Below are 16,850 nucleotides of genomic sequence, written 5' to 3'. Positions count from 1 at the left end.
TGTTGTATTGTAATGTATGTGTAATTGGATTGATGGTATTCGGATTGACGAAGAGCACAGAAGCAACGCGGCGTTTCGACTGACCAAAATTGAGTCGGGCGACAGAGCGAAAGCAGTATGGTTAGCTGCCGATCCCTGGTATTTGGGCGGATTCAAGGTTTGCGACAGACATGAAAGTTACGGGACTATTGAAGTTGGATGATAACTACTATACCAAATGTGCTTACTACGTATCAGATGGAGAGTACAGAGTTACAAAGTTCACGGTAAGCGAAGCAAAATAAGCAAGTAAGCATCATAGCTCATTAACCACCGCGAAAGAGAAAGAGAAAGAGAGAGGAACCAGACTGACACCGTCATCCGAGCTCCTCACCTGGTTCTCTGCATGAACCGCGCGTCTATAACACCCCCCAATTATGGACAAGCAAGCAAGCACAACTCAGCCCAAGTTTCATCAACCACACAGCCCAGCCACGGAAAACCCGGCACAACACCTCCCCAAGACAGCGGAGAATCAGTCAACAACCATCCCAACATGGAATCCGGCGAATCCCATGACAAACAAGTCGGCCGTGCCAAGAGTACTAGCCGGCAGGGCTGAGCGGGTTGACGTGGACCATCTCGTGGCTGTGAGTGGCTGACTCTTGCACTTTCAACCAACCTCCCCGCTTTCTCAGCATGAAAAAAGACGGATTCTTTCGAGGATTTTCTGTTTTGGTGTCTCTCGCGGCCCCCACCCGTATCATTACACCACTGATACGCGCTTACACCCTGACCCACACGGAATGAATCGCCTGGCCGGGCTGGGTCGTGGACCCCTGATCCAGAGACTTGTAATGGGATGGGATGGATCGATCATCTTTAAAACATAAATAGCGGGTTGTCCTTCTCTTTTTTTTTGTTCGCTCATCTCCATTACACTACAGTCAGACTTATCTGCTTATACTTAGATATCTATCTCTATTTCTATCTCTACTCTTACCTATTTACAAACACAACACTTCTTACACTACATCAATCAAAATGGTCTTCAACTGGTTCAAGTCTTCCAAGGAGGAATCCTCCGCTACCCAGCAGCCCTCCTGGGACGCCAACACCATGACCATGCAGCAGCCTTCTAGCCCCGAGGCTCCTTCCACTGAGCGCGTTGTTACGCAGCAGCCTGTATGATTCCTATCTTCACCATATATGTATCTCATATTCTATGGAATAAAAGCTAATGATTTATTTTCTGCAGAACTCCCAGGAAGAAATGAAGATGGGCCTGCGTGGTGGTGGTGCCGGTGATGTGTGCTGCGGAGTGTATGTTCTTCCTCCCCTCTTTCCTTTCTCTATCCATCATAATAGTCAAGCTAATTGTTATTCTCTAGTTGCGCCGGTCTCCTTTGCTTCGAGTGCTGCGAAGAGTGCTGCTAAACACCTTCCCTTCCCTCTCATACATACGTTCGACTACTGTCTCCGTATCTTGACGAACAACAAAGATAAAAGAAGAATACCCTCTTAAAGAAAACGGACATGTGCCATCTACGAGACGAGCTATGAAATGTGGACCCGGATGAAGTGGATCAGATTTTTGGGTCGATGATTCCATGGATGGAATGATGGATGGTGTTTCAGTTAATTTTGGATTTGCCTTGCGAGATCGCTTATACCCGGTGTATTTATCCCATCTACGTTTTCTCTAATTTCGCTTGGTTCTTTGAATGAATTGAGTTAAGATGATTGCTTATTTCTCGGTTGGCCAGTGCGCTGTAGATCAAACTTGCATTAATACTATTCATCAGGTGGCAGTCTTGTTGCGCGCTAACTCTCCTCTGCGAATATTGTAAACTAGATCTTTGTGATTTATCAGTCCATCAGATTAGGACCCTCCTCGTCTTTCTTATAAGTCACCTTCTTCGGACCCATCGTGCCAGCACCATACTCAACGCTTCCATCCTCGAAATGACCAACTGACTTGACCAGCCCTCCACTGATGTCATTGATCACCTGGCTGAAATGGAGCCCTTTGTTCACCTTGCACCGAGTACTGACCGACTCGCAATGAGCCACCAGGGCAGCCGCCGTTTTGAAGACGCGAAGGCATCCAGGGCACCTAATAAGCCGTGAGTCAGACCATAGACAAAACAGTCATTCAAGCATGCAGCAGCTTACTGAATGCTCCTGTTCTGGTTGGTCTTCGTTACCACATGCTCCTCAAAGTCCTTCATGCTGGAGAATTCAGCCTTACAGGGACAGATAAACTTTCCGGAAAAGGAACTGAAGTATACGGTAGGGTCCCAGTTCTGGTCCAACATGCGCAGAGTGTGTCCTGCATCGAAGCGGATATTGCCAAATGAATTGCTCGGGCTTGGGCTTGGGCTCGATGGCCTGGCACCCAATGCAGGCATCTTCCCCGCCGATGCTGATCGTCCTCTCATCTCACTCGTCGTAGACGGAGAGGCCATAGACGACTTGCTCTTCCATTCTGGGACGTTGGTGTTAAGAGATAGACCGCTCACCCCGTCCACAACAGATCGAGTGGCCTCGTCGTTGTCAAAGTCCATCTCCAAAAGGTTCTGCTCAATTTGGACTCCGCCGTTGTCATCTGGACAATCGGGGTCAGCGCTCTCATTCTCATTGCCTGTCTTGAGCGTCTCCCGGTAGAGGAGTCTCTTTGACTGTTCCTGTAGGAGACTAGACAAGGGGATGTTTGGGCAATCGCCGCTCTCAACGTGATTTACCATGGCACCTGCCTGTCTGAACCTCTGCCCGCAGCCGTAACAGGTCAGGCTCTGCGGAGTTCGGTGTTGCTGTATAGACACCAAAAGTATTAGCTTGAATATAATGTGGATGGTAAATATTTGTGGTAATGAATGATACTAACCTGGCGAGTGTGGAGGTCTCTACCACCCTCGCTGCGGAAATCGATCCCACACACCACACACACGATATGCTTGTCACTCTTGATCTTGTGGAGCAGTAGATACTCATCATCCTGGAAGTCTTCGTCGCAACGCTTGCAGTAGTCGTGTTCGTTCACCTTGTGCCTCTTCATGTCCCACTCCGAACCAAAGACACCGCTGCAGTCCTTGTAGGTGCAGGGCACCCTGGTGGAGGATCCGTGAGCGGACATCTTGGACTCGTCCAGAAACTCGTCAAGTAGATGTAGAGCGAGTGTCTGAATGATTGAGAGAAGCGAGATGAGGTCTCAACAGAAAGTTAAGAAGAGTAGAAGGTTCAAGGACTGCGAAATTCACCGTAGTGTCGATGAATTAGTGTCACCCTACATGATACCTGCCAAACTAGGAAGGTATGCACTCGAAGCGAGACGGAGTAAGAGTTGCTGGAAGGCTTTCTAAATTACCTATGAATATCACATCGGTCCATATATTGCATGGAATGAGGTGGCATTGAAGTGAGATTTGAATTAACGGAATCCCATCACTTTCCTCTCACTTCGTACCCACAGCTGGTCAATACGAAGACACTGGCCACATACTACAAAAAGATCATTCATAAAAAACATTCATTAGCAAATCATTTACATAAGCCTATATATGCAGTCATTAAGCCCGACCTAGAACCGCGAGAACGGCAGCCTACCGACGTCAGTATATCACCAGCGACCATCGATCATCCAAGACAACTTACCACTTTCCGCGCAGGGTAATCACAGCCCAGTTATTTCCATCCGCATCCGTCTCCTTCTCAACCTTGGTAGAGAAAGAGATAGCGCTCATGATACCATCTCCGAACTTCTCGTTCAGCACCGCCTTGTACGCGTATCCATAGTTCTGCACAATCTCGTACAACCGATAAATCAACGGCTCCTTGGGAGGCATCTCAACGCTGCGACCACGGTCGGGGAAGCCACTAAGCCTTTCTTCCAGAGCATCGTATGGAATGGTCAGGAGTCCTGAGAGTTTCTCAATGTCTTCGGGGGAAGCCTTGGCCTGGCCATAGAAGATGGCGGCGGTAGCCACTTCATTGCGGCCAATGTGCTGGGCAATTTGCTCGAAGCTCAGTTTCTTGGCGGCTTTGGCCTTGAACAGGGTCTCCGACGCGGATGGGAGGCTGGGATGCTGGGCAGTCTGTTATTTGACGGTGATGAGCTCATCGTTTCTGTTTTTGGCACAACGTATTGGAAGGAGGACTTACGTCAAGGGTGGCGAGAGACATTGTGCCGGTAGGATGCTCGGGCAGAGACGGCAACGGAAAGAGTTCAAGGGGACTAAGACTGCGGAAGATTGGATTCTAAAGCTAGCTGCCAAAGTCAAGCAGAAGGATGGGTGTCATTCTTAAATAATTGGCGGTGATCCGCTTTCTCCAACTATGGTGCGGGGTACTTGCCGTCTCGCTGCAACGGTGGGGGCTCATGCTATGAGGGGGTGCATCAACAAAACGTTCGCCTCTCTATAGACGTTTGTGTCATCTTTCAGGCTCTTGGTGAAGTAGCACTATTATAGGCTCGCTGGTAGGTGTCAGCGCTGGCAGCACCCTCAATAAAGCCATGGAGTTCGCCTTATCTTCGTGTAGCCGTGAAAACGTCAGGTGCATCTCAGATAAGATACTGCGGGGTTCCGCCGAGGTCGGATCCGCAAGCAACCGCCTGCCAACAACTATGACATCTGGCATCTGTATATAGTATCGAGAGGAGACATACTGTAACAGAACACCAAAAGAATAGAGATTTGTGTACTCTATTGGAAATAATCAGGAATATGTATGCTCACTTCCTGCAGCGTAGTCAGACTCAACTTGGATTTGGTTCGTCATAGCTAGTACCTACCAACAGGAATTGTCTGCAACTTACGAGAAACTGGCATCAATGGATGTTATCTTAAGATTTTGGTCTCTCCCGAACTGAAGAAGTGTATATCATAACTGTAGTTGCCAATCGGTATGGTGCTACTAGTAGCAGATTCGTCGTGATCAATTGTTATACAACATGTACTACCGGTGATAGTCTTCTCATTCCACCCTAGTACCAAATACTACAAAATATAGTATTATCATGCTCAGCAGGTTCCGCACCAAACTTATAGTACTAGTAACTACTCAACTAGCAGATATGAGCCCAGGTAACCCTATTTCAACCCTTTGGCTACGAATAAAATTACTAGTAGTTTGACTGTCGATTACTTTTATCGTGAATCAATGAGTCACGTGCCCACTGCAAATGTGGGGTTTGTTCATTCTCCACAACTCCGCAACTCCGCCTCTTCTACACCGGTTAAGAATCCTCGTGTATAAGTATACTTGAGAGCATCATGGAGAGTCGGCCTGCAATGAAGCGCGCCTCGGACTCAGAGGCGGATCCCCCACGTACGCGTCCTTGTCCTGCTTGCAACAAGACATTCTCGAAAGCCGAACATCTCACGCGGCATCTCCGCAGCCACACCAAAGAGAGACCGTATGCGTGTACCACCTGCGGAAAGGTGTACTCAAGAAGGTGTGCACACCGAGCCTGAACTATTAGAGTTTATGCTGACAATTGCTAGCGATGTGCTACGACGGCATTTGAAAAGCCACGAAAAAAATCCTCACAGTGCTTCTCCACAGCCCCGAGCTTCGAGTTCAGGAACGCCATCTCATTCAGTGGAGGAAGAATCTACTATAATCACTACCCCATCGCATGGGGCACCAAAGATACATGAGCTACTCAATGATGCTTCGTTAATAGTACCAACCGTACCTCATCAACTGATTGGCGGGACTGAACCATCTCAACCCCAATCAGCGGTAGGGATGAGTCTTCACGATCCCATGCTACAAACAGATACCGATTCTTGGTTCCTGGGGGCAGACTTTGATGTCAATGCTTTGGACTTCTCCATCTCATCGGCAATATCGGAATGGGCGCAACTGCCTTCCACACCACACATGTTAGGCTCTGTTGGCTCAGGAGAAGAGCCGCTACATTCCGTACCAACGCCCTACGCAAAGGGGAACGGCAATGATCCTCGTCCAGCAGACATTGTAAGGAAGAGATGGTTTACCTGCTTGTCTCCACCAGAGGTAAATCAGTTCGTCTACAGAGGACCTAATCGTCCCAGTGACTCCTTCCCTCAAGGGAGGATTGATGCCGATGACAACTATAGAGCTGGTCTCTCCCAGAGGCTAAAGCCCCGCATGCATGATGAAGCACTGCCCTCTGCGGAGCAATTGAACCTCTTTGCAAAACTCTTCTTCAGTCGATTCCACTCTCTATTTCCGGTCATACATGCGCCCACATTTCGTCCGACCGCGGAAAATTCGTTGCTATTCTTATCAATCTGCTCAATAGGCAGTCTCTTTGTGGGTTCATCCCATGCAGTGGCACAAGGCCTGAGGATTTTTGAAAGACTGAACAAAGCAATTCTGGCCTCGTGGGAGGCCATCCTGGCCCATAGCCGACCGGATGCCTTGTCGATGGTGCAAGCTGCCATTCTGGGCCAGACTTATGGAATTTTGTCCGGAAGGCCCAAGGACTTGGTCCTGGCCGATGTTCTGCATGGTACTGTGATGGGATGGGCTCGCGAGTCCAACAAATACGCCACTCTTGGCCATGGCCAGATTCTCGATGACTGTTCGACCGAACAAGAGCTGATCGAGCAGTGGCACCGATGGGCCGAGGCGGAACAGAGAAGACGGGTCGAAATCGCCCTGAATATACACGACGCAGAGCTTGCTAGTCTGATGCACCATGAACCTATTCGCAAACATCGATTCTCACAATATCCGCTGCTAGCCTCTGAACCTATGTTCATGGCCCCGACAGCCGCCCGATGGGCCGATATATTCAAACAGTCACCGTCATATACCAAATTAAGCCTCAGCCCCGACCTTCACTTTCACTCCGCCGGGCATGATTCCAGGTTTGCTATCTACAGTGTGTTGGAGAGTATAAACGCCCATGTTATCGAGGCTCGCCTCTCAGGTACCCTAGATAGAGGTAGATCACAGGATCTATCTGGCCTACTAATGCATTGGTGGAGTAAATATAGCCTACAATACATCCAGAATGAGGAAGAGGACCCCTTCAGTCTTCCAGTCCTGTGGCACTCGATCTACATGTCTCTTTACAGCGACATGGACCTGCTTGAACGAGCAGTGGGTCGTAATGGGCATGCAGCTGCCACTGGATCTCAGGACCCAGTCCAAACGTGGGCAGGCTCCCTGGATGCCAGTAAGTGCTTGGTACATGCGCTGTTGATACAGCGTTACCTCGAGAGGATGCGGATTTCCTCTGAACCCGCAATACACGTTCCCGGGGCTCTATTTTCTGCTGCTCTCGCATGGCTCTGCTTCACGAGAATTGGGCAACAGCAATCCATCAATCTGAAAGCTTTTGATGCCCCAGAAATCCAGCTCCTGGGCAGTGAGACCGCTTTGCAGGAGGCTCAAGGGCAGGCATTTGGAGACTCTGCATTTGCAGATGTTAATCATTTACATCGACTGATTGACCTTCTGCACCGTTTTGGGCGCTGGACGATCTCCAAAACATTCGCCACTGTGCTGTGCACCGCTTTGGAAGAGGTTAGGGAAGAATGACGTACCTTTCATTGCGGTTGCTATAGCAATACATTTATGCACGACCGCTGGAGAAAAGAAAGTATCAATGAAACACTTTGTGGCAACAAGGCGTTGACACTATGTAAAAATGGTTCATGCCGAGGTCAGCGGGGAGTTTCCCCGCAGGAATGTGGGATGTGTTGCGGGGTGGCGGGGTGACCCCGTGGATCGACACTCGGAAGGGGATTGCAGACTGCTTACCTGAGATGATGAGAGCACTTACGAAATGAACTGCATATACATCCCATCTGGTTGGACGCTTTGCATAGTGAACCCGCCAATCATACTAATGATCATAACATAACCGGCAGGGTCGCTGGAGACCCCATACGTGCGCAATAACGCGGCTGGACATGGCGCACTTCGGGTCATCCGTCGCTCGCTGAGAGTTCTTCCCACCTGTGGGGTATCGATGTGTGGGGTTTCTCCAGACGATGCCGCATTCAACAACCGAGTGAATATTCACCCATGAGAGATGATATATAGATCTACAAGCCCACCGAATATGTTGTTCTAAGAGAAGTGAACGAACTAAGCATTACATCGAAATGCCGGTCTTTACAGAATATGCATCCAAATCGCGGGACCTCCGCGTCCTTCCTTCCTTTTCTCTCCCGGTACCTCGTCTTACTCCGCCATTCGAACCCACCGTAAACGATGGGGTCGAGCGGTATGAGGTTGTCATCGTCGGGGTAAGTCCCTTTGAACAGCGGGTGAAACCAGCCAACACGCACGAGCAAGAAAAATAACGTCATGCAGGCTGGGCCCTCGGGGCTGATGCTGGAACTCTTGCTGGCCAGATACGGATTGAGTGACGAGTCTCTGCTTTGTATTGATTCGAAGCCAAGCACCTTGAAATCTGGACAGGCTGATGGCGTCCAACCTCGGACGTTGGAGGTGCTCAAGACATTGGGAATTTCGGACGAAATTGAGAATGAGGCATGCCAAATGTGGCAGTTTGCCTTCTGGAATACCTCATCGGACCCATCCAAGATTATTGAGCGAAAGTCCGTGGTCCCTGAAGTGATACCTCCAGCTCGGTTCCGCTACGAGGCTACTATACATCAGGGACGTATTGAACGGATCATGGAGACTGACCTCCTACGGTATTCCAAAAGAGGGGTGCAAAGGGACACCAAGTTAGTCCATGTTCAGCTGAACGAAGATGACAAGGAGTTTCCCGTCCTGGCGGAGATTGAGACCCGCGGAGTAAGAAGATTGATCCGCACAAAGCACCTTGTCGGAGCAGACGGAGCACATTCTATGGTGCGTCAGTGTATGGGGTTAAGGTTAGAGGGTCAATCGCTTGACCATATCTGGGGCGTTATAGACTTGGTAGTGGACACTGATTTTCCTGACATTCGTCGGCGATGTGCCATTCATTCTCCGGCTGGCTCAGTCATGGTCATTCCACGAGAACGGATCGTGACGGGGGAGTATCTTACCCGACTTTATGTACAGGTGCCTGGAATGGCAAACCCCGATAGCGATATAGCGGTGGGCGCTACCCCAGTATCAGAATTGGATGATGCCAGGGCACGCAGACAGAAGGTGACCAAGGAGGGTATCCTGAAGCAAGCATCGGACGCATTCAAGCCATATTACCTGAGGCCGAAGAGTGACGAATCTATCGACTGGTGGGCAGCGTATCAAATTGGACAGCGGGTTTCGCCAGAGTTCACCGTCAAGGACTCTGCTGGAGTCCCTAGAGTATTCATTGTGGGAGACGGTATGTGCACCTGTACTCAGGACTGAAACCGAATGCTAATGACCATAGCTTGCCATACCCATAGCCCCAAGGTACAATATTCCAACTAATCGTGAGACGCGGCTAATCTTTGTCTAGGCCGGTCAAGGCATGAATGTGTCCATGATGGACTCCTATAACCTCGCTTGGAAGCTGGCCTACCACATCCATGGACTCAGCCCAGCGTCTGCCGAGCCAGGACAGCCACACCCCCTTCTCGACACTTATCATCTGGAACGGCATGCCAACGCGCAGCAGCTGATTGATTTTGATCGCAAGTTCTCTACCATCTTCTCGGGTCAACTGGACACGGAGGAGTCAGGGATGTCGCACGCGGAATTTGTGGCCACATTCAACACCGGCAACGGCTTCACCAGCGGCTGCGGCGTGGAATATGGAGAGAGTATGATCGTTGACAGAACGGCATCGGACGGACAGGATGGCCCCATCCGGGGCACCGATTACTTGTCAGGAATACTGCGACCGGGCAGACGATTGCTGAACGTGAGATTGAGGCGCCATGCGGATGGATGGCACCGGGATATCCAGGATGGTCGGTATCATCATCCCCGCTACCCCTTGCATATGCTAATCATGGCCACACGTTTAGACCTGGCATCAACGGGCCGGTTTCGCGTCCTGACGCTCACGTCCGATGATCTTCTCAACGCCCAAAGCGCGTCTGCTCGATCATTGCAGAATGTGTCTGCATTGCTGGGAACTTTCCCAGCAGGGGTCATCGAGCAGATTGTGGTGCACCCGCAGCTCCCGAATGATTTCGAATGGGACGACCTTCCGGCGTGCGTGAAGGAGCATGCGGAGATGCGCTTCTACAACGGAAGCGAGCTGGAGGATGCGTATGGAATCTACGGGGTGGACCCTCATCAAGGAGCCATGGTGGTTGTCCGGCCCGACGGGTATGTTGGAATAGTTGTGGCGCTGGGGGAGGTGGATCGCGTTGGAGAGTACCTGCGTCGCTGTATCCGAACGAAGTAGAGATGGCTACCACACTTGTACATATTATCAGACCAATGAGGATGTTATTTGTCACGCTGGAATTGGTCACGGTCCCTCACCAGTTCAGCCTTGTTTTTCCGAGATGCTCCGGAAAGACTCTTATTGTCGGATGCATGCATGGCTGATGGATGGCAGCCGAGAGATCCGCCTGAGCCACAACATTCCGGGCGGGTGGGCATCACGTGTCTATTCTGAATACACGCTTCAGACAAAGTATCTAGTATCTAACAAGTAGTTACAATTCCAGTCTGATATTATTAACATCTTCCTTACCCAGTGAGTATTAGCCTGCGCTTGACCGCCACCAAGTGAAACCCCTACTCCATCCCACTAGTTTAGAGTGATGCACACCGTTAAGACTGAAGAGACACTTGGCAGGACTGCACAGCCACACCAACGGCACATTCGAGCCATTCTTCCCCACTTCTGAGTCGGCGAGCCTGCATCCCCGAGTCGAACTAGACTGATTAGTTGGTTATCTGTTGGGATCGAGATCGTGGGAATGCCATGGAGGGGTTGCATCCGGGTGTGGACGACCACGACCAGCCAGCCTTACCACCATGTCCAGTGACCCCAGGCAAAAAGCAATGAATCACCGGTCGGGATTGATCATAATAATAATTGCAGCCTAAATGTGGATTCACCTGGTGCAGTTGGTGTGAGAATGAATGACTGACTGAGTCTTGGAGGGGCGGGGCTCGTCGTCAGTCCGTCAGCCGCGCCCTCCATCATCATCTTCCACTCTCTTTCTCTTTTCTCCACTCGCTCAATCCACTGGGCTGATCCCTCTCTACCCTCCACCCCCCACCCATTCCTACTACTAATAGCTTCCCTTCGCCCCTGGGTGCTTGGTAGTCTGCACCTCAAAAGTAATCCTCTGTGAGGATTCTCTGTCATACCTTTCTCTGACAACTTCGTTCATCCTTAACTACTTAAGTGTTCCACTGTACCATGACCCGCCCCGAGGACGACCTGGCCTATGGCCAGTACTACCAGGACTCCACCCGGGGAGCCTCTTCCGGAGACTCCTCCAGGGGTCTGAGCGACACTTTTAAGAAGCTGAAGCAGACTTACAAGTCCCACCAGTCGCAACAGGGCTCTTCCCAGCAATCTCAGCAGTCGCAGCAATCCCAGTCCGCCAGCTACTACAATGTAAGTTGTTGCCTGTACCTGGTTGCCTCCCCGATCCCCGGTACTAACCGACCCGTTCCAACTCCCAGACTTCGAACCAGACCTACCAGTCCCAAGGTCCCTCGCAGTCCCAGCAATACCCTCCTCAGCAGCAACAACAACAACAGCAACAACCCCATCCGTCGAAACCGCAGAAGCAGGACAAATTTTCCGGCTTGTTTGGCAAGCTGGAAGAACTCGGCAATGAGGTGGCACAGAAACTGGGTACTGCGCTCGACCCCCAGGCGTATGCCGAGTATGGCGCTCCAAAGCCGCAGACCGAGAACCGCTTCGGAAGCTTTGCATCCCCGCGTCAGGGTAACGAAGTCAAGTGGCACGTGGATGGTTGCGCCTACTTTTATGCTGTGTCCAAGGCATTGGAGAGTGCCAAGGAGTATATTTGGATTTTGGACTGTAGGTACCCAGGGGACTGCTGTGTTGGAGGGGCATGAGACTGACTATGCATTTTAGGGTGGCTCTCTCCCGAACTTTACCTGAGACGACCCCCCGCAAAGCACGAACAGTACCGGCTGGATCGGATGCTGTTGGCTGCGGCGCAGCGCGGAGTCCGGGTGAACATCATTGTGTACAAGGAGGTGACGCAGGCACTGACCCGTATGTTTTGTGCGTCTGTTGCGTGAACCGTCAAACTGACCCTACTGACAGTCTCCTCACACCACACCAAGCACCATCTGGAAGACCTCCATGAAAACATTGCAGTATTCCGTCACCCCGATCACCTGCCCGACCGTCAGGAACTCGAGGCGTCCATCCACACGTCTCTCCAGAACTTGTCCCTCGATGCCGGCAACCTTGCCAAGATGTCCGAAGACGCCATCAAGGGCATCTACGGCATGCACGAGGATGTGATTCTGTACTGGGCTCACCACGAGAAGCTTTGCCTCATTGATGGTCGCATTGCGTTCATGGGTGGTCTGGATATGTGCTTTGGCCGCTGGGACACCAACCAGCATGAACTGGCCGATGTTCACGGTCAAGACCTGAACAAGATTGTCTTCCCCGGTCAGGACTACAACAACGCCCGAGTGAGTGATTTCCACGACGTTGCCCACTGGGAGCAGAACCAGCTGGACCGCAAGGACACTTCTCGCATGGGCTGGTCCGATATTTCGGTCAGTTTGCACGGCCCGGTCGTCGAGGATCTGAGGAAGCACTTTGTTCAGCGGTGGAACTTCATCTATGACTCCAAGTACCAGTCGCGCAACAACTCGAGATACGCCAGATTGGCCCTGTACGGCCGGCCGACCTCAGGCCCCCAGCAGCAGCAAGGGCCCCAACAGGGTGGTCAGGCCCAGAAACCGCCCGCGTCGCCTCAGCCTGGTGCCACTGGTCCTCCCCACCCGAGCTGGCAACAGCAGGCAGCGTCTCCCCAGCCCGGGGCGAATCCTGGTCCTCCTGCTCCTAGCTGGCAGCAACAAGCCGCTCCGTCGCAGCCTAGTGCCCAGGCACCCAGTTCTAGCAGCTCTTCTACCCCAAGTTGGCAGCAGCAGCAGACCGGAGTTACCGGCAACACTCAGCCTTCCAGCACTGCCAACCCCGCGACACCTACCTGGCAGCAGCAGGCACCGGCACCTCAACAGGGAGGCTACGCAGCCAGTCCTTCCCCCAACCCGAGCAGCCAAGAGAAGCCCAGCTGGCAACAGCAGACTGCACAGCCCACCGGCTACAACCAGTCCCAGGCACAAAACACTGGCAGCCAGGAGAAGCCTAGCTGGCAACAGCAGCCTGCGCAGTCCAGCGGTTACCAACCCCAGGCACAAACCACTGGCAGCCAGGAGAAGCCCAGCTGGCAACAGCAGAGCTCTGAGCCTCCTGCGTACTCGGCCCACCCACAGCAGCACTACACTTACAGTGGTGACTCGTTCCCCCCACCCCCTCCTGGTCCTCCGCCAGCCCAGAACTCTGCGCAGGCGTCTTACCAGGCGTACAACCCCCAGCAGCAGCAGCAGCAGCAGCAGCCGTCGCCTCAGAACCAGACACCCACCCAAGGCCAGAGTCAGACTCCTTACTATCCGCCTCCCCCGAACCAGGAAGTCCACCACTCGCAAACACGCGGTATTCACGACGCGCACCAGAGCGGATATGGCGACTCTGAGAGGGGCTTCAACCCCCGCCGTCTGCGTGAGAACTTCATGGACTACGGCAACGTCCTGCGTGGCGAGTTGGCAGGCCAGATCCATCAGTACCAGGATCGGTTCTCCACTCATAGCCGTCAAGTTAATCAGCCCCGTGGTAACATGACCTGCCAGATCGTGCGCAGCTGCTCGAAGTGGAGTAACGGCACTCCGACCGAGCACTCCATTCAGGATGCGTATGCTGCGGTCATTCGCAACAGTCAGCACTTTATCTACATTGAGAACCAGTTCTTCATCACAGCGACCGGTGACGCGCAGAAGCCGGTGGAGAACAAGATCGGTGTTGCGATTGTGGAGCGCATTCTGCGCGCTGCCCGTGCTGGTGAGAAGTTCAAGATCATCGTCGTGATTCCCTCCGTCCCCTGCTTTGCCGGAGATTTGAGCGATGAATCCACCCTTGGTACCCGCGCCATCATGGAATTCCAGTACAACTGCATCAACCGCGGAGGCAGCAGCATCATGGAGATGATTGCCAAGGAGGGATTCAACCCGATGGACTACATCCGGTTCTATAACCTGCGTAACTACGACCGCATCAATGTCAGCGGCCCGCTGATGCAGGCTGAGCAGAGCAGCGGCGTCAATTACGAGGATGCCCGCAAACAGCACGATGTGACTACCGGCGGCCCTGGTGGTTATGGTCCTGGTGCTCCGCGGGCAGCTTTCGACACCACCGCGCCTTACCAGCAGTACCAGCAAGCTGCCCAGCAGGTGGGCGGCAAGTCTGGCCAGTGGGATAGTGTGAGCAGCTGCTACATGCTCAATGGCCCTGATATTCGCAATGTGCCCTGGAACGGACCTCCGGAGGCCGAGATTGATGCGTTTGTCACCGAGGAACTCTATGTTCACTCCAAGGTATGTTAGCCATTCACATGGTATAAGTGCAGAACTAACAAGATGCAGGTGATGATTGCTGACGACCGTGTTGCCATTGTCGGATCGGCTAACTTGAACGACCGCTCTCAACTGGGAACTCACGACTCGGAAATTGCCATCGTCATTGAGGACTACACCCCTGTGCAGTCCCGCATGAACGGCCAGCCTTGGACTGCCAGCCGGTTCGCTACCTCCCTCCGTCGTCAGCTGTTCCGCAAGCACCTGGGACTGCTGCCACCACAGGACATGGAGCGGCCGGACGGCAACTTCGAGCCAGTGGGCGTTCCCAACACCACCGACTTCGAGTCACCCGAGAGCCAGATTGTGGCCGATCCGCTGGCGGATACGCTGCACAGTATGTGGAACACGCGGGCTCGGACGAACACGGAGGTGTTCCGCAAGGTCTTCCACTCGGTTCCGGACGACACGGTGCGCAACTGGGCTACGTACAAGGAATTCTACGGATACTACTTCCACAACGCGGACAAGCAGGCGTATGGCGAGGACGAGTCCAGACCTGCTCGCTACAAGTATGGGCACGTGGTCCGCGACGACTTCCCTCCGGGTCCGGAGGGTGTCAGGCAAGTCAAAGAACTGCTCAGCCAGGTCAAGGGCACGTTGGTGGAGATGCCTTTGATGTTCCTGATTGAGGAGGATGTGGCGAAGGAGGGGTTGACGCTGAATGAGATTACGGAGCCAATCTACACTTGATTGACTGATTGACGGCCATCTACACCTGATTTGACGAGATAAGCCGATTACCAGTTATCATGCTTTGTTAGATAGGGAGTACTAGCCATGAATTTGATTCTTTGATTGAAGCGGATGAAGTGTGGTTGATGTTCTTGATATTGTTCTCGAGAACAATACTAAGCGGCTAGTGCTGATTGGCTCCCGTCGACTAACTTTGCACCTAAAAGTCCCGAGTTCGGAAAACACCTGACTGCATGTTTGTCTGCTCAAGCTATTCTTGTACCTTGAAGTGAGAGATGTCTTTCAGCTCTAAGAGTAGGCTGGATGATGTACCCACGTGTACTGCATTTGCCTGCATACAATGCACAGCACTATCATTTGGATTACATTCCATCCCCAATGCAGACAGTCTCTCTCAGCAGGTACCCGCAAGAATCCGGTACCTTTCGTATTCATCCATCTCACCCTCGGTCCTGATAGAGCTTCTGTAGGACTAGTTCCACACCAGGAACAATAGAAGCCAAACTGAAGCCATAGCTAGTATTCACTAGAACACCCCCAATCAAAAGTCCTGAAGTAATGCCCGACAATCCGAACTGACAATCTCCGATCAAATCAACTACCTAGAATGGTATTCTACACCTATCCCTTTGGAGGATTGACCCTGTGACACTGATTCATTCATTCATGAATCCGAATCCAATGAATCTCAATCCAATCAAACGCACTCCCTGAATCATGAAGCACGAAGATGAATCCGGACCCGATGCCCTACCCCATAGCACAGACACAGACCCATACTATCCATCAATGTAGACTTCAATGAACTCCCTCCTACCAGGAGAAGAATTATGCAGAGTAAGATATCTATATAAACCCCCTCACACTCCCCTCAAACCTCGATCTTCTTTCCTCATCACAAAAAACAAAACAAGCATTTCAAAAAGAAAACTTTTTGCAACGCAAATCAACCATTAATCACCATGTCTCCCTACGAAGTTGCTAAGGACTCTGTCTCTTGCGGTACTTACCTCCTTCCCTCTCTTCCTTCCTCTGATTATTGTTATACATGAGAGTATGATATACATGGTCATGCAAACAAAGCTAATATATCTATGATATAGCCGGCTCCCCCGGTGGCGGCTGCGTGGTCATGTAAAGATCCTCCGCATTAACCACGAGATAAAACCCGATTTATTCCATTTCATGTTAAAGTTCCCAACCAAACCGCCAACTTGCAATGTCAATCGATAATAATATGAAAGGATAGTCTATGTTCGCCGTGACTATCCTCAAATCCAACATCAAAAGAGACCCATGGCCGCTTATCTCGGACCCTCTACCTACCTATCTACCTCGCAAGTCATTTCAGATCAAAAAGACAACTCTACAAAATACCAAAATAATACCGGGGGAAGATATGCCCCTGGGCTGCGTTGCACGTGGCGCTGAACTTTTTACCTTTATTGCAATATATTGAACCTCGATCCTGTCTTTGGTCTTTTATTCCAACTCCTTTCTTTTTATACTCCGCATTCTTGGATATTATGATTATGGAAAACTGGATGGTCTATTTGGTGTTGGGTTTTATGTTGGGTTGGTGGTTTTGGTTTGGTTAATGGATACTACTTACTCGGGAGGTCATGTTTAACTTA

General features: G+C 51.4%; 7 protein-coding genes across 7 annotated transcripts; 5 read left to right on the top strand and 2 right to left on the bottom strand.

The window, feature by feature from the left end:
* The first annotated feature begins 163 nt into the window (after positions 1-163).
* Positions 164-917, top strand: BDQ94DRAFT_147614 (uncharacterized protein). The gene has a single exon (XM_026767049.1). It carries the CDS (start codon positions 417-419, stop codon positions 639-641), a length of 225 nt encoding a protein of 74 aa, XP_026624200.1. The 5' UTR covers positions 164-416; the 3' UTR covers positions 642-917.
* On the top strand, positions 918-1,757 carry BDQ94DRAFT_147611 (uncharacterized protein). The gene is made up of 2 exons (XM_026767048.1): positions 918-1,164; positions 1,238-1,757. Exons 1-2 carry the CDS (start codon positions 1,024-1,026, stop codon positions 1,502-1,504), a joined length of 408 nt encoding a protein of 135 aa, XP_026624199.1. The 5' UTR covers positions 918-1,023; the 3' UTR covers positions 1,505-1,757.
* A 91-nt stretch (positions 1,758-1,848) lies between these two features.
* BDQ94DRAFT_180549 (putative C2H2 finger domain protein) lies at positions 1,849-3,115 on the bottom strand (the record flags this gene model as incomplete). The annotated part of the gene is made up of 3 exons (XM_026773645.1): positions 1,849-2,095; positions 2,155-2,792; positions 2,867-3,115. The coding sequence occupies 3 exons, from the start codon at positions 3,113-3,115 to the stop codon at positions 1,849-1,851; spliced, it is 1,134 nt and encodes a 377-aa protein (XP_026624198.1).
* A 391-nt stretch (positions 3,116-3,506) lies between these two features.
* Positions 3,507-4,296, bottom strand: cyn1 (putative cyanate hydratase). The gene is made up of 3 exons (XM_026767047.1): positions 4,141-4,296; positions 3,634-4,073; positions 3,507-3,581 (listed from the first exon to the last, which is right to left on the bottom strand). The coding sequence occupies exons 1-3, from the start codon at positions 4,159-4,161 to the stop codon at positions 3,560-3,562; spliced, it is 483 nt and encodes a 160-aa protein (XP_026624197.1). The 5' UTR covers positions 4,162-4,296; the 3' UTR covers positions 3,507-3,559.
* Positions 4,297-5,252: 956 nt separating this feature from the next.
* Positions 5,253-7,658, top strand: BDQ94DRAFT_180547 (C2H2-type zinc finger protein; the record flags this gene model as incomplete). Its single annotated transcript, XM_026773644.1, has 2 exons — positions 5,253-5,434; positions 5,484-7,658. 2 exons carry the CDS (start codon positions 5,253-5,255, stop codon positions 7,513-7,515), a joined length of 2,214 nt encoding a protein of 737 aa, XP_026624196.1. The 3' UTR covers positions 7,516-7,658.
* Positions 7,659-8,084: 426 nt separating this feature from the next.
* BDQ94DRAFT_160760 (FAD binding domain-containing protein) lies at positions 8,085-10,730 on the top strand (the record flags this gene model as incomplete). The annotated part of the gene is made up of 6 exons (XM_026769258.1): positions 8,085-8,228; positions 8,296-9,265; positions 9,314-9,336; positions 9,383-10,200; positions 10,363-10,471; positions 10,635-10,730. The coding sequence occupies 6 exons, from the start codon at positions 8,085-8,087 to the stop codon at positions 10,728-10,730; spliced, it is 2,160 nt and encodes a 719-aa protein (XP_026624195.1).
* Positions 10,731-11,251: 521 nt separating this feature from the next.
* pld2 (putative phospholipase D (PLD)) lies at positions 11,252-15,213 on the top strand (the record flags this gene model as incomplete). The annotated part of the gene is made up of 5 exons (XM_026769257.1): positions 11,252-11,492; positions 11,549-11,884; positions 11,942-12,085; positions 12,137-14,481; positions 14,530-15,213. The coding sequence occupies 5 exons, from the start codon at positions 11,252-11,254 to the stop codon at positions 15,211-15,213; spliced, it is 3,750 nt and encodes a 1,249-aa protein (XP_026624194.1).
* Positions 15,214-16,850: the final 1,637 nt, after the last annotated feature.

Source organism: Aspergillus welwitschiae, assembly GCF_003344945.1.
Source record: "Aspergillus welwitschiae strain CBS 139.54b unplaced genomic scaffold BDQ94scaffold_25, whole genome shotgun sequence".
Taxonomy (NCBI): domain Eukaryota; kingdom Fungi; phylum Ascomycota; class Eurotiomycetes; order Eurotiales; family Aspergillaceae; genus Aspergillus; species Aspergillus welwitschiae.
This window is presented reverse-complemented; position numbering and strand designations above follow the sequence as displayed.

Excerpts from the sequence above, each read along its gene's own strand:
- BDQ94DRAFT_147614 (XM_026767049.1), top strand. The coding sequence starts at position 417 with ATGGACAAGCAAGCAAGCACAACTCAGCCCAAGTTTCATCAACCACAC.
- BDQ94DRAFT_147611 (XM_026767048.1), top strand. The coding sequence starts at position 1,024 with ATGGTCTTCAACTGGTTCAAGTCTTCCAAGGAGGAATCCTCCGCTACC. Across the intron at positions 1,165-1,237 it reads GCGTTGTTACGCAGCAGCCT|AACTCCCAGGAAGAAATGAA; the intron begins GTATGATTCCTA and ends TATTTTCTGCAG.
- cyn1 (XM_026767047.1), bottom strand. The coding sequence starts at position 4,161 with ATGTCTCTCGCCACCCTTGAC. Across the intron at positions 4,074-4,140 it reads TGTCTCTCGCCACCCTTGAC|ACTGCCCAGCATCCCAGCCT; the intron begins GTAAGTCCTCCT and ends GTCAAATAACAG. Across the intron at positions 3,582-3,633 it reads ATTACCCTGCGCGGAAAGTG|GCTGCCGTTCTCGCGGTTCT; the intron begins GTAAGTTGTCTT and ends TGACGTCGGTAG.